This window comes from Protopterus annectens, chromosome 13.part0, assembly GCF_019279795.1.
Source record: "Protopterus annectens isolate FY-2018-M chromosome 13.part0, PAN1.0, whole genome shotgun sequence".
NCBI lineage: Eukaryota > Metazoa > Chordata > Ceratodontiformes > Protopteridae > Protopterus > Protopterus annectens.
The window spans coordinates 4,404,470-4,430,509 of NC_056747.1; the positions used below are offsets into that span (position 1 = coordinate 4,404,470).

The 26,040-nt window shown below is 44.7% G+C and overlaps 1 protein-coding gene across 1 annotated transcript in view; it reads left to right on the forward strand.

Moving 5' to 3' along the window:
* AP3D1 (adaptor related protein complex 3 subunit delta 1) overlaps positions 1–26,040 on the forward strand; it is a 3,080,434-nt gene that overhangs the window by 2,612,910 nt on the left and 441,484 nt on the right. The window contains exon 31 of the mRNA XM_044055492.1: positions 25,558–25,747. Within this exon, the coding sequence (XP_043911427.1) occupies positions 25,558–25,747 (190 nt within the window). The remainder of the gene's footprint in view (positions 1–25,557; positions 25,748–26,040) is intronic.

Consider the following 26,040-nt stretch of genomic DNA (forward strand, 5'->3'; position numbering starts at 1 on the left):
ATTAGATCCTTTCAATTCAGCATCCCAGACTCCAAATTCACAGCCCCCTGCCCATAAGAAACCAGACCGCTTTTACAAAGTGCCAGAGGAAAGCAAATTTCTTTTCAGATGTCCATCAGCTGATCCTCTGTGGTCTCTGTGGCTTCGGGAAAGCCTTCTAGATTGCTGCCATCTACTACACTTCTCCCTGTGTTAAGGAAAGCAGGATTTTGGAAAGAATGGGAAGAAGGTTTACACTTTTACCACCTTAGCTTTCCGTGCTATAAATTACTAGACCCATATGACCAGATATGCTTTGGCTGTTTTATCCACAGGCCACACAAGTCATTTCTGATCTTCCTGATTCAGAAGGGAAAACTAATGCCTTGTCCTTACTGGGAGCTTCTTCTCGGGTTGCAAGACATTCAGTAAATTGTAGTCATGATGCAGCCGAAGCATCTTCTAGGACAGCTACATCAGGCTCTGCTGTGAGAATGTGTTCATGGTTTAGACTTCAACCACTGCTGGGTGACATTAAAGCTGTGTTACTCAATACTCTTCTGGATAACGCAGCTTTGTTTGGGTCTGCTGCAGCTGACTTATTTAAGTCTTTGCAAGAGAAAGATAAGGAGCTCCAGGATTCAAAACACATTTTTGTCTCACCTGTACCCAAGTTTCACAGACGTTATCCTTCCAAGACTGCCTTTATGCGTAAACAGGCTCGCAGTCCACCAGCTAAGTCTAAAAAATTGTGGAAGGAGGCCTCTTTGACCTAAGACTTCTTAGTCTGCTCCCACCAGAAACAGTCTTTTCTTGACAAGCCAGGTAGTATGTGATTACCACTCTCGCCACAGCCTTTTTCTTTCCCTTCGACTTTCTCTGTCTCTTCCTGTTTGGGAAAACATCTTTCAGGACAGATGGGTTCTTTCCATTTATTCAAAAAGTTTACTTCATTGTCTGGAAGTCTCTTCCTCCTTTCATGGGTATTCCTCAACCACCCGGGAAACAACTGCATTTATTCCCAGAGGTCCTTCAGGAGTTGTTGAATTAAGGGACAATTCATGGAGGTTCCACTCAACCACAGAGGGTGAGGGTTTTATTCCAGGATCTTTCTAGTGCCCAGAAAGGATGGTCACTGGAGACTAATTCTGGACCTGTCTCACCTCAACATCTTCTTGAAGGTTCCTTCTTTGTGCATGCTGCTCCTTCATACCTTATTTCTCTCATTCTTCCTCAGGCTTTCACGGCATCACTGAATATCAAGGTTGCCAATTTTCACATTCCCATTCATTCCCCTATACAGGAGATTTTTATGTTTCTCTGTTTCTTACTTATATTTTCATATCTCTTTGCCCTTTGGCCTTTCTGCTGCCCCAAAGGTATTCACCGAATGTTTAGCACCTGTAATTGCTTTTTGCAGGCTTCAAGGCATCCAAGTTTGCCCTTACTTAGATGACCTTCTGCTTCAGGCATCTTCTCCAGAGATCTTGTTGAAGAACATATGCTTCATCTCTGTTCAAGCAAAGCCTGGGGTTCACCTTAAACTTCACATAGTCATCCCTCACTCCTTTACAGGATCAGGATTTCCTGGAGTGCAGGATTCAGACAAACCTTATGCTGACCTCTCTTCCCCCTCCGAATGCTCAGTCACTCATTTCTTTCTTCCAAAGTCTTCTCCCTCTGTACTCTGTCCCAGCCAGAAAGTTCCTCAGACTTCTGGGATTCACGGCATCCAGTCTTCTAATGTTACCATTAGCCAAACTTCACATAAGGAAGCTTCAGTGGTTCTTGAAAACAGTGTGCACATCCCCTAGAAGCTTTGGTTCCTCCTCTTCCTTGTTTGAAGAAGGAGCTCCAATGGTTCTTCCATGTCTGATGAATGAGCCCCATTGGTTCTTCTGTGTCTGAAGAAGGATCCCCATTGGTTCTTCCTTGTCTGAAGAAGGAGCCCCATTGGTTCTTCCTTGTCTGAAGAAGGAGCTCCATTGGTTCTTACTTGTCTGAAGAAGGAGCTCCATTGGTGGATTCAGCAATTGACCCTGAACCCAGGTCTCCCTGTGCATCCTCCTCTTCTCTCTCAAGAGCTATTCACAGACACTTCCGATGTAGGTTTTGGAGCAGCCTTTGGCTCTATGCAAGTACGAGGGGGGGGGGGTCTGATAACCGTCCCTAAGAAAGGAGGAATGTTGATGAGAGCACTTCTGCTGAGTCTTCATGTTTTTCATCCTCTCTTCCTTCCAGGTCCTTTCAAACTGTTTACCGACAACACTACAGTTCTCTGGTATGTAAACAAACAGGGGAGGACTAAATCTTAACTCCGTTGCAGGTTAGCTAACATGACATGAGAACTGGCATTTCAATATCGGGTGACTCTTCAGGCAATGTTACATCTCTTCCAGTCAAAGTCATGTGGCAGACACTGAACAGGTCATTGACTTAATCCCATGAATGGATCCTTCACAGGGATGTGTTTCTGGACATTACCCATCAGTGGGATACTCCTCAAGGAGATCTGTTTGCTTCCCCTCTGAAAAGACAGCTTCCTCTATTTTGTGCCAGAGTCCCGGGTCCTCTGGTTTAGCAGGTAGACTCCCTCCCTTTTTCTGGGAAGAGGATGATGTTCTTCATGTTTCACTGTTGCAGTCATCACACTTGGTTTATCTGCACTGCAGGTAGCCCTCAGTCGGCCCGAATACCAGAGACTTAGTATTTTTGCGTCAGTTGCTGTTGCTCCAGGTCTGACGTCAGGGGTATAAACACATGCAACTGACGTCATTACATCAGTTTTTCTTGCCTCAAATGTCAGGAGCCCCCCAATAGGGAGCTAAGCTATGGTGAAAGATCTCCACCGGTAAAAAGTAAATACCAATACCAATACCCCTGCAAGGGGTGAGTATTATATACAGACGAGAGAGAGAGAGAGAAGGGGGCTGGAGGGAGGGAAACCAGGACTGCAACAGTGAATACACTCGAACATCTACATTTATGGCAAGTGTACACAACTGTACTATGTTCTTCATGTTTTACTGTTGCAGTCATCACACTTCGGTTGATTTCCAAAGCTGTAGAAAGGGTGGAGTCAGTCAGGAAGTGTTTCGGCTGGCTAGTATGCCCTGCAGGACTGCAGCTGCAAAACCCACCCTGGATCTGGAAAATATAGGCAGGTGGTAATGCTTGGTGAATGTATGTACAGAACTCCAGGTAGCAGCCCCCAGGATGTCTCTGGTAGGGACTCCCCTGAGGAATGCTGCAGAGGTAGAAGTTGCCCTAGTGGAATGTGTTCTGACCCCGTGAGTGGTTGGTTTCCCATGTTGTTTGTAGCAGAAATGGATACAATATGCTATCCATTTGGAAATTGTCTGTTTTGAAATGGTCTTGCCCTCTGCCCCTGGTGCAAAACTGAGTAATAACTGGTCAGATTTCCTGAAGGGCTTAGTCCTATCCAGGTAGAATCTGAGCTGTCTGTGTACGTCCAAGGAGTGCAGGATCCTTTCCCCTTTACTTTGAGGATTAGGGAAGAAGGTTGCCAAATGGTAGATTGGTTGAGAGCCACTCTGGACACCACTTTGGGCATAAAGGAAGGGTTAGTACTGAGGGAGACCTTGTCAGCATGAAAAATAATGAAAGGTTCAACGGCCGTAAGTGCTTATAGCTCAGACACTCTTCTTGCTAAAGTGATGGCCAGGAGCAATGCTGTTTTCCAAGAGAGGAATTTTAAGTCTGCTGACGCTGCAGGCTCAAAAGGGGGCATTGTGAGCTTTTCCAGTACAAAGTTAAGGTCCCAAGCAGGGGTGGGTGCTCTCCTTAGTGGCCTTAAGTTGTTTGCCCCCATCAGGAACTGCTTGATGGGAGGGTGAGAGATTAGGGGTGGCTCAGAGTTGTAATGAGCCGAGATGGCAGAGGCATGGATCTTAATGGAGGAGAGGGATAGGCCTCTGTGGAGTAGGTCTGCCAAGTAATCCAGGATTAGAGGCAGGGAAGGCATTGTTGTGTCCTCTCCTTTAGATTGAATCCAGAAGCAATACCTTTTCCACTTATCAGGATAGGATTTCCTAGTACTGGGTCTTCTGGCTTCAAAAATGACGTCCAGCGCCTGCTTGATTAGGCTGGTTACTGGGGGAGAATTCAAGGAATAAGCCAGGCTGCAGGATTTAGGGTTTGCAGTTGCGGATGCAAGATCTGTCCCCCCTGCTGAGAGAGCAGGGTTGGGTTTTGGGGTAGGTGCCAGGGTGGAACCGGTGAGAGGCTCAGCAGGAGTTGGTACCAGTGCTGGAGTGGCCAGTCCGGGGCAGTTAGAATTGTCCTTGGTCTGTCCTGTCTTATCTTGAGCAATACTCTTAAGAGAAGGGGCAGAGGGGAAAAGGCATAAAGGGAGAGATTTACCCACTGGAAGGATAGGGCATCCATTTTCCAGGACCTGCTGTGAGGTGTCCTGGTGCAGAATTTGCTAAGCTGGTGATTGCAGGGGGAGGCAATGAGATCCACCTCTGGGGTCCCCCATTTCTGAATCAGAAGGTTGAAGGTGCTGGGCTCTAACTGCCACTTGTGTGGGTGTAGGAGACTTCTTCTTAAGTCGTCTGCCAGTGAGTTTTGTTTGTCTGGCAGGACTTGAGCTTGCAATGGACCTGCATGTCCAAGGCCATGTTCCACAGGTCATGGCTAGCCTGCAGAGTGGGTAAGAGTGGGTTCCCCCCTGGTTGTTGATGTACCACATAACTGTGGTGGTATTTGTTTTTATTAGCAGGTGTCCTGGTGAGAGTAGGGATCTGAAAGCTGTTATATGCTGCACAGCTAGAATCTCTTTTTGGTTGATGTGCATAAATTTGACTTGGGCTCCAGTGGCCCTGAATGCACTTGCCATCCATGTGTGCCCCCCAAGCATAGTCTGATTCATCTGTGGTTACAGTCTGGGTGGCATGGGGTTGAGTAAAGGGCAGTCCCTTGTGGTTGCATGCTGCTGCCCACCAAAGAAACTCTGTCCTTAGGACAGGGTATGATAGGAATGACGGTTTCCAGGTCCTGAGACTGTTGGCACCAAAGACTTTTAAAGTACCATTGATGTTTCCTCATATGCAGTCTGGCATATGGAATTAGTAGGATGCATGAGGCCATGAACCCCAGGGCCTGCAGGTATTTCCTTGCGGATAGCTGGGTTCTGGTGGCCATTTGAGTAAATTAGTCTGTCAGGCTTGATTTTCTGGAGTGAGGAATGCAATCTGTGATGCTGTGTCCAAGCTTGCTTCAAGGAATACAATCTTTTGACTGGGGACTAGTTTTGATTTCCTTTCGTTGATGGTGTACTCCAGGGAGGTTAGAAGTTTTTTTTACAAATGTCAGGTGCTGCAACAGCATTTCCTGACTGTCTACCTGAATTGAGGCAGTCGTCCAAGTGCGGGTAAATTTGAATTTTTCGCTGTCTGCAGTAATCAATGGCTGAAACCAGACATATTGTGAATACTCTGGGAGCAATGGATAAGCCAAAGGGAAGTGCAGAGAATTGATAATGCATAGATCCTGCCCTGAAGCGGAGATATTTCCTGCATGAGTCCCTAATACGGATGTGCAGATAGGCTTCTTTTAAGTCTAGGGTGACTAACCAGGCATCTTTGGCTGGCATAGGAAGAAGCTGCTGCAGGGTTGAGCATTTTGAATTTTGGTACCACCAGGAAGGTGTTTAGAATGGAAAGATCTAGGATTGGGCACCAAGTGTCCTATTTTCTGGGTACCAGGAAAAGTCTGGAATAGAACCCTTGACCTATCTGTTCTGCAGGAACAGGTTGAGGAGAACAGGGATTGAACTTAGTTTTGTGCCTCTGCCCACTAATTTGGAGGATGGTCCGGGAAGGCTTTTGGGGTTGGCAGTGAGTGGAAGTAAAATTTGTACCCCTGGGATACAATGTTAAGGACCCATTGGTCTTTTGTGATGGAAGTCCAGTTTTTTGCATGAAGGGCAAGTTTTCCTCCTAGGGGCACCAGCAGTGAGTGGAGTTGAGAAGTCATTGGGAATTCTCTCCGTAAGTGGGTGGCTTAGCACTCCCTGTTTTTGAGGTGGAGGCACTCCATTGCTTAGATTTCTGCATACCCTGAGACTGTAGTCAGGATGGGGGAAGGTCTGTTTTCCCTGGATCTGGTTTGAGATGGCCTTAAGTGGGCTGGATAGGACCAATGTTTCAAGGGGCAATGCCTACTGAATCTAGATGCTGTACTTGCAAGAAATCCTTGACTGTCTGCATAGATTTAGCTTTTTGTTCCATCTTTTTAAAAACCTCTTCTGCTTTAATGCCAAACAGATTGTCCTTGTTCAAAGGAGCATCTAATAATTTTGATTTGACATGGTCTGGAAAGGTCTGCTCCTTAAGCCAAGCATGCCTTCTCAGTACAGAACCAGTAACTGCTGCTCTGCAAGATGTTTCTAGGGCGTCAAAGCCACACTGCAATGTATGCTTGCTGACTTGGCTTGCAGAATGCATGAGCTCTTGTAATTCTTTATTTTCTGCACAGTCTGTAAAGGTAGCTACTTTTTCTTTTAGCAGGGGGAAGGCTGACTTCCCCTAATCAACATAAGGTTTTCTGCCATTTTAAGCATTTGATGTTGTGGCAAGGGAGCAGGTACACGGGTTTTTGTCGTCACTTTTTTAGGCATAGCATGTATTCTTGGCCTTGGAAACTTGGTAGTTTTAGACAGAACTGAAGACGCAAAAGAAGTCGTCAGTTTGAGTCGAATATCGGTAGCGCGAAGAACTTCCTCAGAAGCCAGTGCCTGCTCAGCAGCTCCAGACCAATCCAAGGGAGAGACATCTGTAGGTTCCGTAGTTGAAGAACAGTCTCGCGGCATTCGGGACTCCGAACGGGTTTTGGTAGAGGCCTGCAAATCCATTGAAGTGGGCATCAGGGGCTGCGAAAGTGCCTAAGTACTGGCGAACTGGCGACTAGCTTAAAAGGGAGCATCGTCGGCAGTTTTGGACCTGTGCAGTCTGTCTCTGTCTTTATCCTTACGTTTTTTCGGAAGATTGGTAGTCGGATGGCTTACTGAAGGTATTTTGGAATACGGAGATCGAGAACGAAAGTATTTTGTGACAATAAGGGCCCGACAAAACCAACAGCGAGATACGTCGTGGTCTGGGCCTAAACAGGTGACGCAGTAAGAATGGAAATCTCGGAGTGGTTTTTGCTTTCCACAGGCAAGACAATTGTTAACTTTTTCTGACATCGGTTAGAACAAGAAAAAAGGATCCCCAACAGGGTACTTATCTTTATGAAGACTTCAGGATGATTCAGTTCGTAAATGAAAACTCAGGTAAGGCCGACCGGCACTCATGTGAACTGCTTCGGGCTCCTCGGCAAGAAAGACTGCCTGGCACTGAGCAGCAGCACATTACCTTCATGAACCCGGCACTGAGCAGCACATTACCTTCAGGAACCCGGCACTGAGCAGCACATTACCTTCAGAAACCCGGCACTGAGCAGCACATTACCTTCAGGAACCTGGCACTGAGCAGCACATTACCTTCAGGAACCTGGCACTGAGCAGCACATTTCCTTCAGGAACCTGGCACTGAGCAGCACATTACCTTCAGGAACCTGGCACTGAGCAGCACATTTCCTTCAGGAACCTGGCACTGAGCAGCACATTACCTTCAGGAACCTGGCACTGAGCAGCACATTACCTTCAGGAACCTGGCACTGAGCAGCACATTACCTTCATGAACCTGGCACTGAGCAGCAGCACATTACCTTCACTGAACCTGGCACTGAGCAGCACATTACCTTCATGAACCTGGCACTGAGCAGCACATTACCTACACGAACCTGGCACTGAGCGGCACATTACCTTCATGAACCTGGCACTGAGCAGCACATTACCTTCTTGAACTTGGCACTGAGCAGCACATTACCTTCATGAACCTGGCACTGAGCAGCACATTACCTTCAGGAACCTGGCACTGAGCAGCACATTACCTTCACTGAACCTGGCACTGAGCAGCACATTACCTTCTTGAACTTGGCACTGAGCAGCACATTACCTTCAGGAACCTGGCACTGAGCAGCACATTACCTTAACTGAACCTGGCACTGAGCAGCACATTACCTTCTTGAACTTGGCACTGAGCAGCACATTACCCTCATGAACCTGGCACTGAGCAGCACATTACCTACACGGACCTGGCACTGAGTGGCACACTACCTTCATGAACCTGGCATTGAGCGGCACATTACTTTCATGAACATGGCACTGAGCGGCACATTACCTTTATGAACCTGGCATTGAGCAGCAGCACATTACCTTCATGAACCTGGCACTGAGCAGCACATTACCTTCATGAACCTGGCATTGAGCAGCACATTACCTTCATGAACCTGGCATTGAGCAGCACATTACCTTTACTGAACCTGGCACTGAGCAGCACATTACCTTCACTGAACCTGGCACTGAGCAGCACATTACCTTCATGAACCTGGCACTGAGCAGCACATTACCTTCATGAACCTGGCATTGAGCAGCACATTACCTTCATGAACCTGGCATTGAGCAGCAGCACATTACCTTCATGAGCCTGGCACTGAGCAGCACATTACCTTCATGAACCTGGCATTGAGCAGCACATTACCTTCATGAACCTGGCACTGAGCAGCACATTTCCTTCATGAACCTGGCACTGAGCAGCACATTACCTTCATGAGCCTGGCATTGAGCAGCACATTACCTTCATGAGCCTGGCACTGAGCAGCACATTACCTTAATTATCCTGGCACTGAGCAGCACATTACCTTCATGAACCTGGCATTGAGCAGCACATTACCTTCATGAACCTGGCACTGAGCAGCACATTACCTTCATGAACCTGGCACTGAGCAGCACATTACCTTCATGAACCTGGCACTGAGCAGCACATTACCTTCATGAACCTGGCACTGAGCAGCACATTACCTTCATGAACCTGGCACTGAGCAGCACATTACCTTCATGAACCTGGCACTGAGCAGCACATTACCTTCATGAACCTGGCACTGAGCAGCACATTACCTTCATGAACCTGGCATTGAGCGGCACATTACCTACACGGACCTGGCACTGAGTGGCACACTACCTTCATGAACCTGGCACTGAGCAGCACATTACCTTCATGAACCTGGCACTGAGCAGCACATTACCTACACGAACCTGGCAATGAGCGGCACATTACCTTCATGAACCTGGCATTGAGCAGCAGCACATTACCTTCATGAACCTGGCACTGAGCAGCACATTACCTTCATGAACCTGGCACTGAGCAGCACATTACCTTCATGAACCTGGCATTGAGCAGCACATTACCTACACGGACCTGGCACTGAGTGGCACACTACCTTCATGAACCTGGCACTGAGCAGCACATTACCTTCATGAACCTGGCATTGAGCAGCAGCACATTACCTTCATGAACCTGGCACTGAGCAGCACATTACCTTCATGAACCTGGCATTGAGCAGCACATTACCTACACGAACCTGGCACTGAGCAGCACATTACCTTCATGAACCTGGCACTGAGCAGCACATTACCTACACGAACCTGGCACTGAGCGGCACATTACCTTCATGAACCTGGCACTGAGCAGCAGCACATTACCTTCATGAGCCTGGCACTGAGCAGCACATTACCTTCATGAACCTGGCATTGAGCAGCACATTACCTTCATGAACCTGGCATTGAGCAGCACATTACCTTCATGAACCTGGCATTGAGCAGCACATTACCTTCATGAACCTGGCACTGAGCAGCACATTACCTTAATTATCCTGGCACTGAGCAGCACATTACCTTCATGAACCTGGCATTGAGCAGCAGCACATTACCTTCATGAACCTGGCACTGAGCAGCACATTACCTTCATGAACCTGGCATTGAGCAGCACATTACCTTCACTGAACCTGGCATTGAGCAGCAGCACATTACCTTCATGAACCTGGCACTGAGCAGCACATTACCTTCATGAACCTGGCACTGAGCAGCACATTACCTTCATGAACCTGGCACTGAGCAGCACATTACCTTCATGAACCTGGCATTGAGCAGCACATTACCTTCATGAACCTGGCATTGAGCAGCAGCACATTACCTTCATGAACCTGGCATTGAGCAGCACATTACCTTCATGAACCTGGCATTGAGCAGCACATTACCTTTACTGAACCTGGCATTGAGCAGCAGCACATTACCTTCATGAACCTGGCATTGAGCAGCACATTACCTTCACTGAACCTGGCATTGAGCAGCAGCACATTACCTTCATGAACCTGGCATTGAGCAGCACATTACCTTTACTGAACCTGGCACTGAGCAGCACATTACCTTCACTGAACCTGGCACTGAGCAGCACATTACCTTCATGAACCTGGCACTGAGCAGCACATTACCTTCATGAACCTGGCACTGAGCAGCACATTACCTTAATTATCCTGGCACTGAGCAGCACATTACCTTCATGAACCTGGCATTGAGCAGCAGCACATTACCTTCATGAACCTGGCACTGAGCAGCACATTACCTTCATGAACCTGGCATTGAGCAGCACATTACCTTTACTGAACCTGGCACTGAGCAGCACATTACCTTCACTGAACCTGGCACTGAGCAGCACATTACCTTCATGAACCTGGCACTGAGCAGCACATTACCTTCATGAACCTGGCACTGAGCAGCACATTACCTTCATGAACCTGGCACTGAGCAGCACATTACCTTAATTATCCTGGCACTGAGCAGCACATTACCTTCATGAACCTGGCACTGAGCAGCACATTACCTTCATGAACCTGGCACTGAGCAGCACATTACCTTCATGAACCTGGCATTGAGCAGCACATTACCTTCATGAACCTGGCATTGAGCAGCACATTACCTTTACTGAACCTGGCACTGAGCAGCACATTACCTTCACTGAACCTGGCACTGAGCAGCACATTACCTTCATGAACCTGGCACTGAGCAGCACATTACCTTCATGAACCTGGCATTGAGCAGCACATTACCTTCATGAACCTGGCATTGAGCAGCAGCACATTACCTTCATGAGCCTGGCACTGAGCAGCACATTACCTTCATGAACCTGGCATTGAGCAGCACATTACCTTCATGAACCTGGCACTGAGCAGCACATTTCCTTCATGAACCTGGCACTGAGCAGCACATTACCTTCATGAGCCTGGCATTGAGCAGCACATTACCTTCATGAACCTGGCACTGAGCAGCACATTACCTTAATTATCCTGGCACTGAGCAGCACATTACCTTCATGAACCTGGCATTGAGCAGCAGCACATTACCTTCATGAACCTGGCACTGAGCAGCACATTACCTTCATGAACCTGGCACTGAGCAGCACATTACCTTCATGAACCTGGCATTGAGCAGCACATTACCTACACGAACCTGGCACTGAGCAGCACATTACCTTCATGAACCTGGCACTGAGCAGCACATTACCTTAATTATCCTGGCACTGAGCAGCACATTACCTTCATGAACCTGGCATTGAGCAGCAGCACATTACCTTCATGAACCTGGCACTGAGCAGCACATTACCTTCATGAACCTGGCACTGAGCAGCACATTACCTTAATTATCCTGGCACTGAGCAGCACATTACCTTCATGAACCTGGCATTGAGCAGCAGCACATTACCTTCATGAACCTGGCACTGAGCAGCACATTACCTTCATGAACCTGGCATTGAGCAGCACATTACCTTTACTGAACCTGGCACTGAGCAGCACATTACCTTCACTGAACCTGGCACTGAGCAGCACATTACCTTCATGAACCTGGCACTGAGCAGCACATTACCTTCATGAACCTGGCACTGAGCAGCACATTACCTTCATGAACCTGGCACTGAGCAGCACATTACCTTAATTATCCTGGCACTGAGCAGCACATTACCTTCATGAACCTGGCATTGAGCAGCAGCACATTACCTTCATGAACCTGGCACTGAGCAGCACATTACCTTCATGAACCTGGCATTGAGCAGCACATTACCTTTACTGAACCTGGCACTGAGCAGCACATTACCTTCACTGAACCTGGCACTGAGCAGCACATTACCTTCATGAACCTGGCACTGAGCAGCACATTACCTTCACTGAACCTGGCACTGAGCAGCACATTACCTTTACTGAAGGTGATGATTCCAGCAGTTGGCTAAGTTTGTGTTGTCATTTTAAAGGGGGCCAGTATTTGTCAGCATGGAAGCACATAGTTAACCGACCACATTGCTTTGCTAGGAATGGTCTGCATCAGTCCCATCTAGGCTTTCGAATACTGGCTAAACTTTATCCACCTCCTCATGGAGTCTTTTTTTTTTTTTTGGGGGGGGGGGGCAATGCCAAAAGACAAACCTACTGACACAGCAAAATCAACTCAACCTCAGAATATTACTGCTCAATGCCAGGAGCCTAAACAAGAAACTCCATTCCCTCCAAGCTGTCTTCATCCTGGAGAATGTAGACGTGTGCAGTTACTAACACTTGGTTTAAAGTGTCACAGAGTACCCTGGCAGTGCAGGTTTCCAGTGCCTTCCACACTTTTAGACCAGCAGCTGCACAGACAAGGACTAGAGGAGGAGGTGTTTCAATATACATCAATAACGAGCACACCTCTAGGGTGGTCAATATACATCAATAACAAGCACACCTCTAGGGTGGTCAAACAGGATGATGTGCTTGAGTTTCTCCACATGCAGATCAAAATAAATTCCCGTACTATATCCTAGCTAGCTATAGGTCAGTCTCCATGTCCCAAGAAACTCACAGCATATAATTAGACCTACTGGAGACATTTACCATCCAACTGAACACCCTGCATGTGGGGGAGTTAAATTACACCTCTGTAGACTGAGAATTCTACACTGCCTCAGATCTGTAGGCACAGAGAGTTTCTTGGACTTCGTAAGTACAAACACCCTTGACCTGTTAGTGCATACGCCCACTAGAGACTCCAACATACTGGACCTTGACTCTGAAATATGGGAGAGTGCTACTGTCCCAAGTGTCATGTCCTCCCTGGTAAAATCTGACCATAAAGCTGTCAACTTTGAAATAAAAATCAACTTGGTAACCCCAGCAAACCCATTAACAGTTAGGAACTGTTCAAAGGCAAACTACCTTTTATTAAGCAATAGTTTGCCAAACTTCAGTGCCCCTCCAAACTCGGAGAACACTGCAACCTTTGCAGAATAGTTCAAAGAAACCCCGTATAACCTTGTCATTGACAGCCAAGAGGCTGCTGTACCTATCAGAAGTAAGCCTAAAACTAAGGCCAGAAACAAACTGCTTGAATAGCATCCGAAATTAAACGGGATATGCAACGAAAGAAAAAGGTCATGGCTAAAATCATGAAGTGTAACTCCCATAAAGTTACGAACTCTGTCATCAAACTAAACAGGCAACCTAGAGGGCTAATTAAGTCTGATAAAGCCAGTTTTGAGGTTAAAATAGCTTACCAAGCTAAAGACAAAAATAAGGTCTTCTTCAGCTGTATCAGAAATGTCAAAGACAGCACACAGCGGTGTGCAGAACTGGTGGCTAATGGTGCCACATTGGCTGAGCTGGGTGATATAGCCAATCTGCTGGCTGAAAAATTCAGTTCCAACTTTAGCCCCCACTCACCCCCAGCTACCCCCCAAGAAATACCCTCAAACATAACCACTCCCGACTGTAAGAGCATGTCCTGGCTGCGCTCACAGTCAGTAGGCCCGATAATGTCCCGGATGCCTCTTGAATAGTCTAAAATATGACATGTTAAGGGCCACTGGAGTCACTGTTTAACTATAATAGTCTCAGAACAGGTTTTGTGTATGAGAATGAAGGACTGCAGTGGTTATTCCCTTCATATGGGTGGACCATCAACAGATCTCAGAAACTACAAACCTATTGATATGTCTACTTTTATTTACAAAGTCCATGGAAAGAATTATCATGGAAGTGATCAACAAAGACATTGGAGACCTTCAGACACTGACTCAGTCCCATTTTGTTTTTGTTCAAGGAAGGTCATGCCTACTGAACCTGGTGGGCTTCTTTGAAAAAGTTATCAAAGCAATAGATGGGGGTAAAACAATGCCTACCTTGATCTGGCTAAGGCATTTGATATGGTACCCCACTCGGGCATTATTAACGAATTTATGGAATTAGGCAAAAGCGCCTATATAACATGCGGAATAGCCACTTGGTTCATGAAAAGGCCACAGGAGGTTAGGATTGGTGATACCACCTCCATAAATAGGCTAGCCATCAGTGGAGTCCCTCAGGGCTCAATGCTGCGCCCACTCTTCTTTGGTGTTTACTTCTCAGAAGTCAAAGCCAATGTCTTAGGTCTCTGGCTAGCCAAGTTCGTAGGTGATTGCAAACTGGGAGCAGTCATAGAATCTCCCCAAGAAGCAAACACCCTACAAGGAGGTCTAACACAGACAAATGACTGGTGCCAAAGTTACAGTAGTACATTTTGGGAAGTCAGCCACCCCAGAAAACTACATGATCTATAAAACACCCCTAAAGGTTGATTCACTAGTTGGGGATCTGGGAGCTCATGTCGATAGTAACCTAGCCTTTAGCAGCATGTGTCCAAGGCAGTAAGAAAATCCTTCTGTGTTGCTCAACTTATAAGTAATGGCATGGCATTTAGGTCCAGGGAAGTCATTGTACCACTGTACTCAGCCTTCAGCACACCCATAATCGAGTATAATAACCCTTTGGCAATCTGTGCATGACTTTCAAGGCATCCTTGGACCCCACTCTGATAAACCTTTTGCACATCCCCAAAACAGACAGCATCAGAACTGCTAGACCTAAATTTTGCTTGCGACAAATATAGAACATGTTGTCAGACAGATATGTATGTAGAGAATTCCCATTCTGTATGTATGTTAGAGAATTCCCATTCCCTGGAATAGGCTTCTCATCCAAGTGAAACCGAGTCCCTCCATAACCCTGTTTAAGGCATAACTTGGACCATTGAATGGGAAATTGGAACATCACCCCTGGTCTGACAGATACAGTCAGTAAAATATGTCATCATCAAAAATTATCCTCATATAAATGTCCAAAATATAAAACATGGGTCACAGTTGGGTTAAATGGCTAGGCTTATAAAGGCTCTGTGGTTGTTAAACTAGTAGACACCTTTGAAATAACGTTAGTCCAAACACTGTTTGTACTTGTGCCATTGGATCCTTGTACATAGCCTGTACTAATTCTACCAGTGTTTCCGGGACTGAAAACCATTGCAAGACTGCCCAAATCAGCTTTCTTGGCAACTTGTCATATGTTTTCTCAAAGTCGAGGAATGCTCAGTTAACTCTTTCATCATGTGTGGCATCTTCTTAACTCTGTCTGACTGCAAACATTGTCGGTTGTGCTGCATCCTAATCTGAATCCAAACTGCTGATATCCTGTATTTTTTTTCTTTAGTACTACTGTGGATATTCGTGTACGAGTCACACTCTCCGGAACTTTCTTGCAATGTGACAAGAATATGATGCCTCTGTACTGTCCACAGTTGTAAGCATCCCTTTAATCTTGTACAGTGGCACTAATATGATTATTCTCCAGTCATCTGGGATATGACTTTTTTTCTACATACTTCTGAGTATCCAGTAACTCGCCCAACATCTTGATCATGTCTGTTGTTGTGACTTAATCTGAGCCTGCTGCCTTCCTTGACTTATTCTTCTAGGGTGGCTTCCACCTCCTCTTCTGGAACATTACGGCTTCTGTTGGATTTCATTCATTTAGAAGCTGCTAGTATTTCTTCCATCTGCCTTTCATGTTTTGTGGATGGGTAAGCTGGTTGTGCTGGAATTCCGTATGAAGGACGATTAATGACCATCTTCTTTATTTTTGCCTTGCCACCTGGTAGTTTCTTTGTGCCACCTACTGAATCACTTTCCAGAAGTTGGTAGAGTGCCTCAGATGCTTTGGTCTTTGCTGCTGCAACTGTTCTTCTAGCCTTTTTGTTAGCCAACAAGTATTCCTTCCTAGCCTAGTATATCTTTTATGGTTCCCACACTCCCCCTTTCTTTTGATAACTTACTGGACTTTTGCTTTTCTCCACCAGCTTTCTTTGTACCTTATTTCCATACTTGACTTGGATCTATATCTGTTGTGTACCCTTCACACGTACTGTTATGAGGCTCTGCCTTTCTTCTTCAACGCCAACTATTTCCTCTTCATCCTGAGGTGACCTGTGTATTTTACCAAACTCTTGTGCATTTTATCGAACTCTCTTGTGTATTTTATCAAACTCTCATGTGCATTTTATCGAACTCTCGTGTGCATTTTATCGAACTCTCGTGTGCATTTTATCGAACTCTCGTGTGTATTTTATCGAAATCTCGTGTGCATTTTATCAAACTCTCGTGTGCATTTTATCGAACTCTCTTGTGTATTTTATCGAACTCTCGTGTGCATTTTATCGAACTCTCGTGTGCATTTCATCGAACTCTCGTGTGCATTTTATCGAACTCTCGTGTGCATTTTATCGAACTCTCGTGTGTATTTTATCAAACTCTGTTGTGTATTTTATAGAACTCTCTTGTGTATTTTATCGAACTCTTGTGTGCATTTTATCGAATTCTCTTGTGTATTTTATCGAACTCTCTTGTGTATTTTATCAAACTCTCTTGTGTATTTTATAGAACTCTCTTGTGTGTTTTATAGAACTCTCTTGTGTATTTTATCAAACTCTCTTGTGTATTTTATCGAACTCTCGTGTGCATTTTATCGAACTCTCTTGTGTATTTTATCAAACTCTCTTGCTTTCCCACCAGTCAACCTCCAGGTCTTCAACCTGGTCTCAGTTGACTTTAGAGGCCTCTGACTACTGTTTGTCGCAACCAGTGTGGACCTATAGTTTCTTGGTTTTTATTTCTAGTAGCTTCGTGTGAGAGCTTTGTCTGTGTTAACATTACGTAACTACATCTCTCACACATTGTCATTTTTAGTAGTAGGTAGTTGTCAGTAAATATAAGGCAATTGCTGTCTTGCATTAGGATGCCTATTTCGCCAAGCTGGCTACAGAGATGGCTGGAAAGTGCAAATACATGGTTCCAGTTGTATATTAATGTGGGCTGAAGGGTAGAGAGTAGTGTCTAAGAGGTTAGAAATGGATTTATTGGAGTGCTGTCTGTCTAAAATGAGCAATGTAAGTCTGCACACACAGAGCAGTGTCCTTCTTTGCATAGACCAAGGGCTGTTTTGCAACTGCTGACTATTTAGTACACTGCATATTTATGGGATAGGTTATAGGTTCATAGGTAAGTACTAGGCTAGCTGCACTTTTGGAGCATTTTAAGCCTGGCCAGTTTCCTTTTTGGTGCTCAAATGAACCTGTCCCCACCTGGTGTTCGATTGTCCTTACTCATCCCATGGGCTATAATTGCATATTACCCTTAATGAGCATAACTGGGATCATACCATAGATGATTTGAGGAGACCCATGCATGAGATGATGCTTTTAGAAGCTGCCTGTGTATATAGTGAAAGTTAAGGCTCTAAGAGTCTGCGTCTGTACAGTGCATAGTTAAATATGACAGAGCGATGAGCGCTGTCGTGCAAACATGGGCAGTGCATAACAACACAGAAAATCAAAAATATTCGAACAAGCCCATTGACCAATAGCAAAATAGCGTACTTCAAGGTTCTACAGTATTCAGAGGCCTAGAAATGGCTAGGTAAACTCTTCATTTTCACTAGAGGACAAACTAAGTGCAACTAACGCTGGGCAAGACCGCAATCCAAATTGTCGCTTGCTACACATACCCCAGCATGCCCCAGAATTCCCACTCCTCATTTCTTGATACACTGGAAAATATTAGGGTACAACTTAACACCCTAATAATGGACGATTTCAACTACCCCACCATTAACTGGGAAAACTACTCATGTACCAACTCTTGCTCAACGTTTTCCGGAATTCATAAATTCCATCACCTTGGATCAAATTATCCTCACCCCCACCAGGAGCAGCAATATCCTAGACCTGGTCATTACCAACATGAGCAACCTGTGTGCCACACCAGAGTTCAGTTCCTCGGTTCTCAGATCTGACCACAAGCTAATCCCCATAGACATCCACATCCCGCCCCCACCCCTCATTAGGGAAACCACCGTAAAAAAATTTCTCCAAAGCCAACTTCACGCTTCTTAAGATAGAAGTAGCAAACTTCACAACACCAATGCAGACTGACAGTAGAGGTACCACTGCTGAATCCTACACAAATGCACTTTATAAGCACTTACACAAGTGCATGGATTGTGCAATCCCTGACAGAACCAAGATGCTATCCTACTAAAAAAGGAAGCAATCCGGTGGTCCCCTGCCATAAACAAACTCTAAAAAAGAAGAAAGAAACTGTTGCAAAAATGAGTAAAATCTCATGATTGGAGGATCTCCCTGGTCCTCCTCAGTAAGAAGCTGAGATTCCTCATAAAATCCTCCAAAGCTAGTTACGAAAACAAAATTGCCACTGATTCTAAAGACAACCAGAAAGCATTCTCTAGCTATGTCAAGAATCTAAATGGCAACACTCATATCTGCTCTGAGTAACAGCACAATGGCACTAAATATACAGAACCTATATACAGAATCTATGAATCTATGAATCAACTGATATTGCCAACATCCTGGCAAATAGGGTCAGTGCTAACTTTAACCCCCCCTCTCACCCCCTAAAGGGCCCATCTCTATACTGGAAGAATGCAGAGTTCCTGTAATCACTGCTGCACAGGTAAAAAACACACTCTCCAAAACCAAGAACACAGCATCCATGGGACCTGACAACATCCCAGGCTGCGTTCTACATGAACGATAGAATGAATTGGCACCCTACCTAAGCACCATGTTCAGTCATAGCTTCACCTCAGGCTTTGTGCCCACTGAATGGCGCACAGTGACAGTTATCCCACTCCACAAAGGGGGAGCCACCACGGACCCCCAGGAACTACACCCCATTAGCCTGACAAGCCTGGTCTGCAAGGCTGTGGAACGTATCATCATGGAACTTATAAACAATGACATTGGTAATCTCCAAACTCTGGACCCCACCCAGTTCGGGTTTGTAAAAGGCAGGTCATGTCTCCAAAACTGATAGACTTCTTTGAAGCAGTCACCTCACCAAAGCCATAGATGAGGGTAAGGTGGTTCAGAAAGCCTATCTAGATCTCGCCAAGGCTTTCAACACCATCCTCCACTCTGGAATTCTAGATAAACTCACTAAACTAGATATAATTCCCTATATCACAAGATGGGTTGCCAACTGGCTCACGGACAGAACCCACACTGTGAAAGTAGCAGACTCCAAATCCGACTTCAGACCAGTGACAAGTGGAGTATCACAGGGTTCAGTCCTGGGTCCTCTCCTGTTTGATATCTACTTCTCTGAAGTACAGGCTAACACAGAATGTCTTTGGCTAACAAAGTTCACAGATGACTGTAAACTAGGAGCCATAATTGAAACTCCTATTGATGTGGACATCCTACAAAAAGGCCTCACTGAGACAGATGCCTGGTGTCAAAGCCATGGCCTGAAGCTCATTGCCAAAAAGTACATGGTCATCCCTTTTGGTAAAAAGTCTGTACCCATGAACTACCACATAGGCGGTAATCTACTTAACACCGAAAGTGTGATAAGAGACCTTGGGACACAGATGGACAGTAATCTCTCCTTTGATAATCACATCACCACAGTCATCAGGAAATCCTTGTACGTGGCACACCTCATCACAAAAGGCTTGTCATCCAGGAAAAATGAGGTCATTGTCCCCCTCTACTCGTCACTCATTAGACCCATTATAGAATACAACGCCGCTTTTGGTATGTACGTCACAAGACATCTGCAACAACTGGAAAGGCCGCAGAAATACCTCACAAAGAGGATTACCGGCCTCAAACAGATGCCGTATGCAGACAGTCTCAAAAAACCCCAGCTTTACTCCGTCGCATATCGCCTACTCAGAGGCGATCTCTGCCTAATATACAAAGCTATGTCACACCCAGAGCTGTTGGACATGCTCCACTTAAAGAAATCCCAATTCCTCCGAGCTACATGCTCTAGGGACCTAAACCTTGTCACCACAATAAAGAGAACATGCTGGAGGGATAGATTCCTGTCCCAGAGACTTCCTGTACTCTGGAACAAGCTACCTCTCTGTATCAAACAAAGCTCCTCATTAGCTCTCTTCAAGAAAAATCTTGATGATTGGATGGGAGATAGGAAATTCACCCCGGGCATCACTTCTGTGGCTCAGTTCAACAGGGGCACAAGAAAATAATTTTCTTGGGTGGCAAAAGCCAGGGTACCTTTTTAGCTAGGCTTATATAGGCCCTAGAGACAATATCCTAGTACCTACCTATGAACCTATTACTAGTAAGTACTACTGTACGAATACAAAATGTACTTATTCCAGCTGAGTTTAAGCTTATCTTTTAGTCACATCTGGTGGCATTTTGTCTCAATCAGTAGTGTGGTTGCTTAGCATATAGCAGCTCCAAAGAGATGAACACAAAGCTGTGCCAGCACTGGCAACTTACAGTAACATAGAAAAGCTAAAAATATTAAAATCAGTCCATGTTAAATGCTACTTGAATAAAGACGAAGAATCTCAAATTTGACATTATAAGGGAAATTTTTGTAAGATAAGATTCTCCTGGTGTTACCATATCACACCTGTTGTATAAACAGAATAGAAAAATTAGATTTGATTATTGGTCTGACATATGAGGCAAGTGCAGTGCCTGATGATTTGTTATGTGCCAGTATAGGGCGTGCCCACCCCAAACCATGGCAGCTTCAGAGAGGAGAAAATGCCAGATATGAGATGAAGAAAGGAGGCATTCAATTGGTGAGCATTATGTTCATTTTTCAGGTACTGCACTGCTGTGTGTGTGTGTGTGTGTGTGGTGCTTTTGGGGGTGGCTGTGATGACCAGATGGGTCTTGAGGAAACCAGAACCCATTGAGAGAGTTAACACATTCTCTCCAATGGATGTTTTAACTGTAGCTTCCAATGGGCAGAGCCTAAGCTTTTTAACAGAATCAAATGATGTCCTTACTTTTCAAATTTGTCTGGACGTATAGGGGTTACTAAAGAGGTATAAATGGCAAACTCTTCAGCGCAAACTATTTTTATAGTAGCATTATTCTTTTGGTACCTGTGGAAGCGTGGAGGTGTTTAGGTAAAATGGCAGTGGAGTTTTTAACTAGATTGTTTAATGAAATCTTGGAAAGTGAGAGGATGCCTGCGGAATGGAGAAAAAGTGTTTTGGTACCGATTTTTAAGAATAAGGGTGATGTGCAGAGCTGTAGTAACTACAGAGGGATTAAATTGATCAGCCGCAGCATCAAGTTATGGGAAAGAGTAGTGGAAGCTAGGTTAAGAAGGGAGGTGATGATTAGTGATCAGCAGTATGGTTTCATGCCAGGAAAGAGCACTACAGATGCGATGTTTGCTCTGAGAATGTTGATGGAGAAGTTCAGAGAAGGTCAGAAGGAGTTGCATTGTGTCTTTGTAGACTTAGAGAAAGCATATGACAGGGTGCCTAGAAAGGAGTTGTGGTATTGTATGAGGAAGTCGGGAGTGTCACAGAAGTATGTAAGAGTGGTACAGGATATGTACAAGGGTAGTGTGACAGCGGTGAGAGTGACAGATGCATTTAAGGTGGAGGTGGGATTACATCAAGGATCAGCTCTGAGCCCTTTGTTATTTGCAATGGTGATGGACAGGTTGACAGACAAGATCAGACAGGAGTCCCAGTGGACTATGATGTTTGCAGATGACACTGTGATCTGTAGTGAGAGTAGGGAACAGGTGGAGGAGACCCTGGAGAGGTGGAGATATGCTCTAGAGAGAAGAGGAATGAAGGTCAGCAGGACTCAGACAGAATATATGTGTGTGAATGAGAGGGAGGATAGAGGAATGGTGAGGATGCAAGGAGTAGAGGTGGCGAAAGTGGATGAGTTTAAATACTTGGGATAAGAAGTTCAGAGTAATGGTGAGTGTGGAAGAGAGGTGAAGAAGAGAGTACAGGCAGGATGGAGTGGGTGGAGAAGAGTGTCAGGAAAGATTTGTGACAGACGAGTACCAGTAAGAGTGAAAGGGAAGGTCTACAAGAGGGTAGTGAGACCAGCTATGTTATATGGGTTGGAGACAGTGGCATTGACAAAAAGACAGGAGTTTGAGCTTGATGTGGCAGAATTAAAGATGTTAAGATTTGCACTGGGTGTGACGAGGGTGGACAGGATTAGGAATAAGTATATTAGAGGGTCAGCCCAGGTTGGAAGGTTTGGAGACAAAACCAGACAGGTAAGATTACATTGGTTTGGACATGTGCCGAGGAAGGATACTGGGTATATTGGGAAAAGGATGCTAAGGATGAAGCTGCTAGGTAACATGAAAAGAGGAGGGCCTAAGATAAGGTTTATGGATGTGGTGACTGAGGACATGCAGGTGGTTGGTGTGACAGAGCAAGATGCAGAGGACAGGAAGAAATGGAAACAGTTGATCCACTGTGGCGACCCCTAATGGGAACAGCTGAAAGAAGATGATGAATAATTCTTTTGGTTCTAGGTCTTCACTGACATTTGTAAGTCACAGTACATATAGTAACTATTACGTTTCTAATATTTTGAAAACAACTTACAATGTTGTCCGCAACAACAAAAAGTTATACACACAGCATCAGCAGCAATTTGTTCATCCAGCTGAGAGCTTTCATATAAGAGTAAGCAGGACTGTCTGTGTTGCTTGGCTGTTGAGATCTTTAGAAAAGCATGTAATTTATATGTATATGAATAAATATTATATGAACAATAATTAGTATATCTTCACTTGCACTATACAAAGGCCAACCATCAGTACATTTGCATTTGCCGTTGTGTAAGCTTTAAGATGGAAGTCTTTTAGTACCTTGTATGTAGAATGGTTTTGGAATTATTGATGCAAGTACGATCAAGCAATATTTGATGCATAGAGGCATCAGTAGGCCGTAAGCACTTGGAAGCATCGATTGGCTGTAATTGCTTAAATGCATACAGCGGTACTGAGCTTGCTGACACATTCACCAGTGAGCCTCTGTGTGAATTAAATGCATACAGCGGTACTAAGGTGATAACATTCACCAGTGATCTATTGTGCTAGTTAAATGCATTTAATGATATTGTGCTCAGTGACATATTCTTCATTGAGCCTCTGTGTGAGTTAAATGCATACAGCATTACTGAGATTGGTGACACATTCACTACTGCACCTCTGTGTGAGTTAAATGCGTACAGTGGTATGGAGTTTGGTGACACATTCACTAGTACGTTATTGTATGAGTTAAATGCATACAGCGGTACTGAGCTTAATGACACATTCAGTGACCTATTGTGTCAGTTAAATGCATGCCGTGGTATTGTGCTTGGTGACGCATTCACCAGTGAGCCTCTGTGTGAGTTAAATGCATACAGCGGTACTAAGGTGATAACATTCACCAGTGATCTATTGTGCTAGTTAAATGCATTTAATGATATTGTGCTCAGTGACATATTCTTCATTGAGCCTCTGTGTGAGTTAAATGCATACAGCATTACTGAGATTGGTGACACATTCAGTACTGCACCTCTGTGTGAGTTAAATGCGTACAGTGGTATGGAGTTTGGTGACACATTCACTAGTAAGTTATTGTATGAGTTAAATGCATACAGCGGTACTGAGCTTAATGACACATTCAGTGACCTATTGTGTCAGTTAAATGCATGCCGTGGTATTGGGCTTGGTGACGCATTCACCAGTGAGCCTCTGTGTGAGTTAAATGCATACAGCGGTACTGAGGTTGGTGACACATTAACCAGTGAGCCTCTGTGTGAGTTAAATGCATTTAGTGGTATTGTGCTTGGTGACACATGCACCAGTGAGCCTCTCTGTGAGGAATGCATACAGCAGTACTGAGATTGGTGACACATTTGCTAGTGAGCCTCTGTGAGAGTTAAACGCATACAGCGGTACTGAGCTTGGTGACACGTTCAACAGTGAGCCTCTGTGTGAGTTAAATGCATGCAGCGGTACTGAGCTTGGTGACACGTTCACCAGTGAGCCTCAGTGTGAGTTAAAGCGTCCAGTGGTGGTGTGCTTGGTGACACATTCACCAGTGAGCCTGTGTGTGAGTTAAATGCAGTACAGCAGTACTGTGCTTGGTGACACATTCACCAGTGAGCCTCTGTGTGAGTTAAATGCATATAATGGTATTGTGCTTGGTGACACATGCACCAGTGAGCCTCTGTGTGAGTAATGCATACAGCAGTACTGAGATTGGTGACACATTCGCTAGTGAGCCTCTCTGTGAGTTAAATGCATAAAGCGGAACTGTGCGTGGTGACACATTCACCAGTGAGCCTCTGTGTGAGTTAAATGCATAAAACGGTACTGAGCTTGGTGACACGTTCACCAGTGAGTCTCTGTGCGAGTTAAATGCATACAGCGGTACTGAGCTTGGTGACACATTCACTTAACTGACCACTTAACAAAAATGAATAAGTATTAAATGCTTGTTGTTCGTTGATGTTGCCCTTTAATTCGTTATATTTTCTATGTATGTGTCATGATTTTAAGTATATTTATATGTTTTTTTCCTGTATATTTCCAGAAGGCCCTTTGTCGTTTAAAAGTTTTCTTTTTTGTTTTTTTTTTTTGCTAGAATGTTTTTGTTTTGATTGCACCTTACTCACCACTGTTCTTGGTACAAAAGTATTAGATGGATGCCAGTGCAGGAAATGCACATTTTGTTTCATACAGATGTCTTGGTATGTATCTGTTGGTGCACCCTGACTTTTCTCCGAGTCACCTGCCTCCTTCACATACTGTAACAGAGATCCACCCCCCCCCAAGACAGGAATGACTTTGAAGTGTATGATCACTTGTCCCCATCCTGTCATGCATTGTCTGAAGCAGTAGTCAAACATTGGTTTGGTAGTATTATAGTGTATGATCGCCCCTTCTCATCCTGTCATATATAATGTGAAGCAGTAGTTAAGCATTGGTTTGTCACTATTATAGTGTATGATCACCCCTCCTCATCCTGTCATGTATCATCTGAAGCAGTAGTTAAGCATTGGTTTGTCAGTTATAATGTAATATCAGCCCCTCCTCATCCTGTGCATCATCTGAAGCAGTAAAGCATTGGTTTGCAACTATTATAGTGTATGATCACTCCCCTCATCCTGTCGTGCATCATCCTAAGCAGTAAAGCATTGATTTGTCACTGTTGTAGTGTATGATCACCCCCCTCATCCTGTCGTGCATCATCTGAAGCAGTAAAGCATTGGTTTGTCACTATTGTAGTGTATGATCACCCCCCTCATCCTGTCATGTATCATCTGAAGCAGTAGGCAAACACTGGTTTGTCAGTATTATAGTGATATTGATTTGCTATGTTAAGTTAAAAAAATGTAGCAAAAAAGAACCATTAATTATCCCTATCTGCACCTCCATCTTTGGAGTGTTAGTTTTAGCAGCAGGGAGTCCAATTAATTTCTCTAACGGATTCATTTTTTTTCCTTCTTAGACGTATGACATCCAAGGAAACCTGCAGAATGAGAGTCAAGTGGTGGTTTCCGTAATATTTGAGAACAAATGCAACAGTTACTTGAAATCAATGGAATTCAATGTTCTTGACTCTCTCAACACTAAACTAATCCGTCCAGAAGGCTCTACTGTTCATGATGGTATTCCTGTTCCATTTCAGCTTCCTCCAGGTATTATACCCTTTTGCCTTTTTCCAAGTTCTAAAAAGTAACATTCCTCAGAAAGAATTAGAGAAAAGATTATATAAAACTAGCACTTAAAAAGAAAATCATGTTATAAAGTATGATATTATTTATTTATTATATATTTGTTTACAGGGAAAGTCCGACTGAGCCATTGGCCCATTTTCAGCAGAGGCCTAGGGAGAAAAGCTCCAACAAAAACAAATAAAATAATGTTATTACACTTACAGGAAGAGTTAGGAGAATTAAACAATACATTATGTAAACGTAATAGGTCTGGA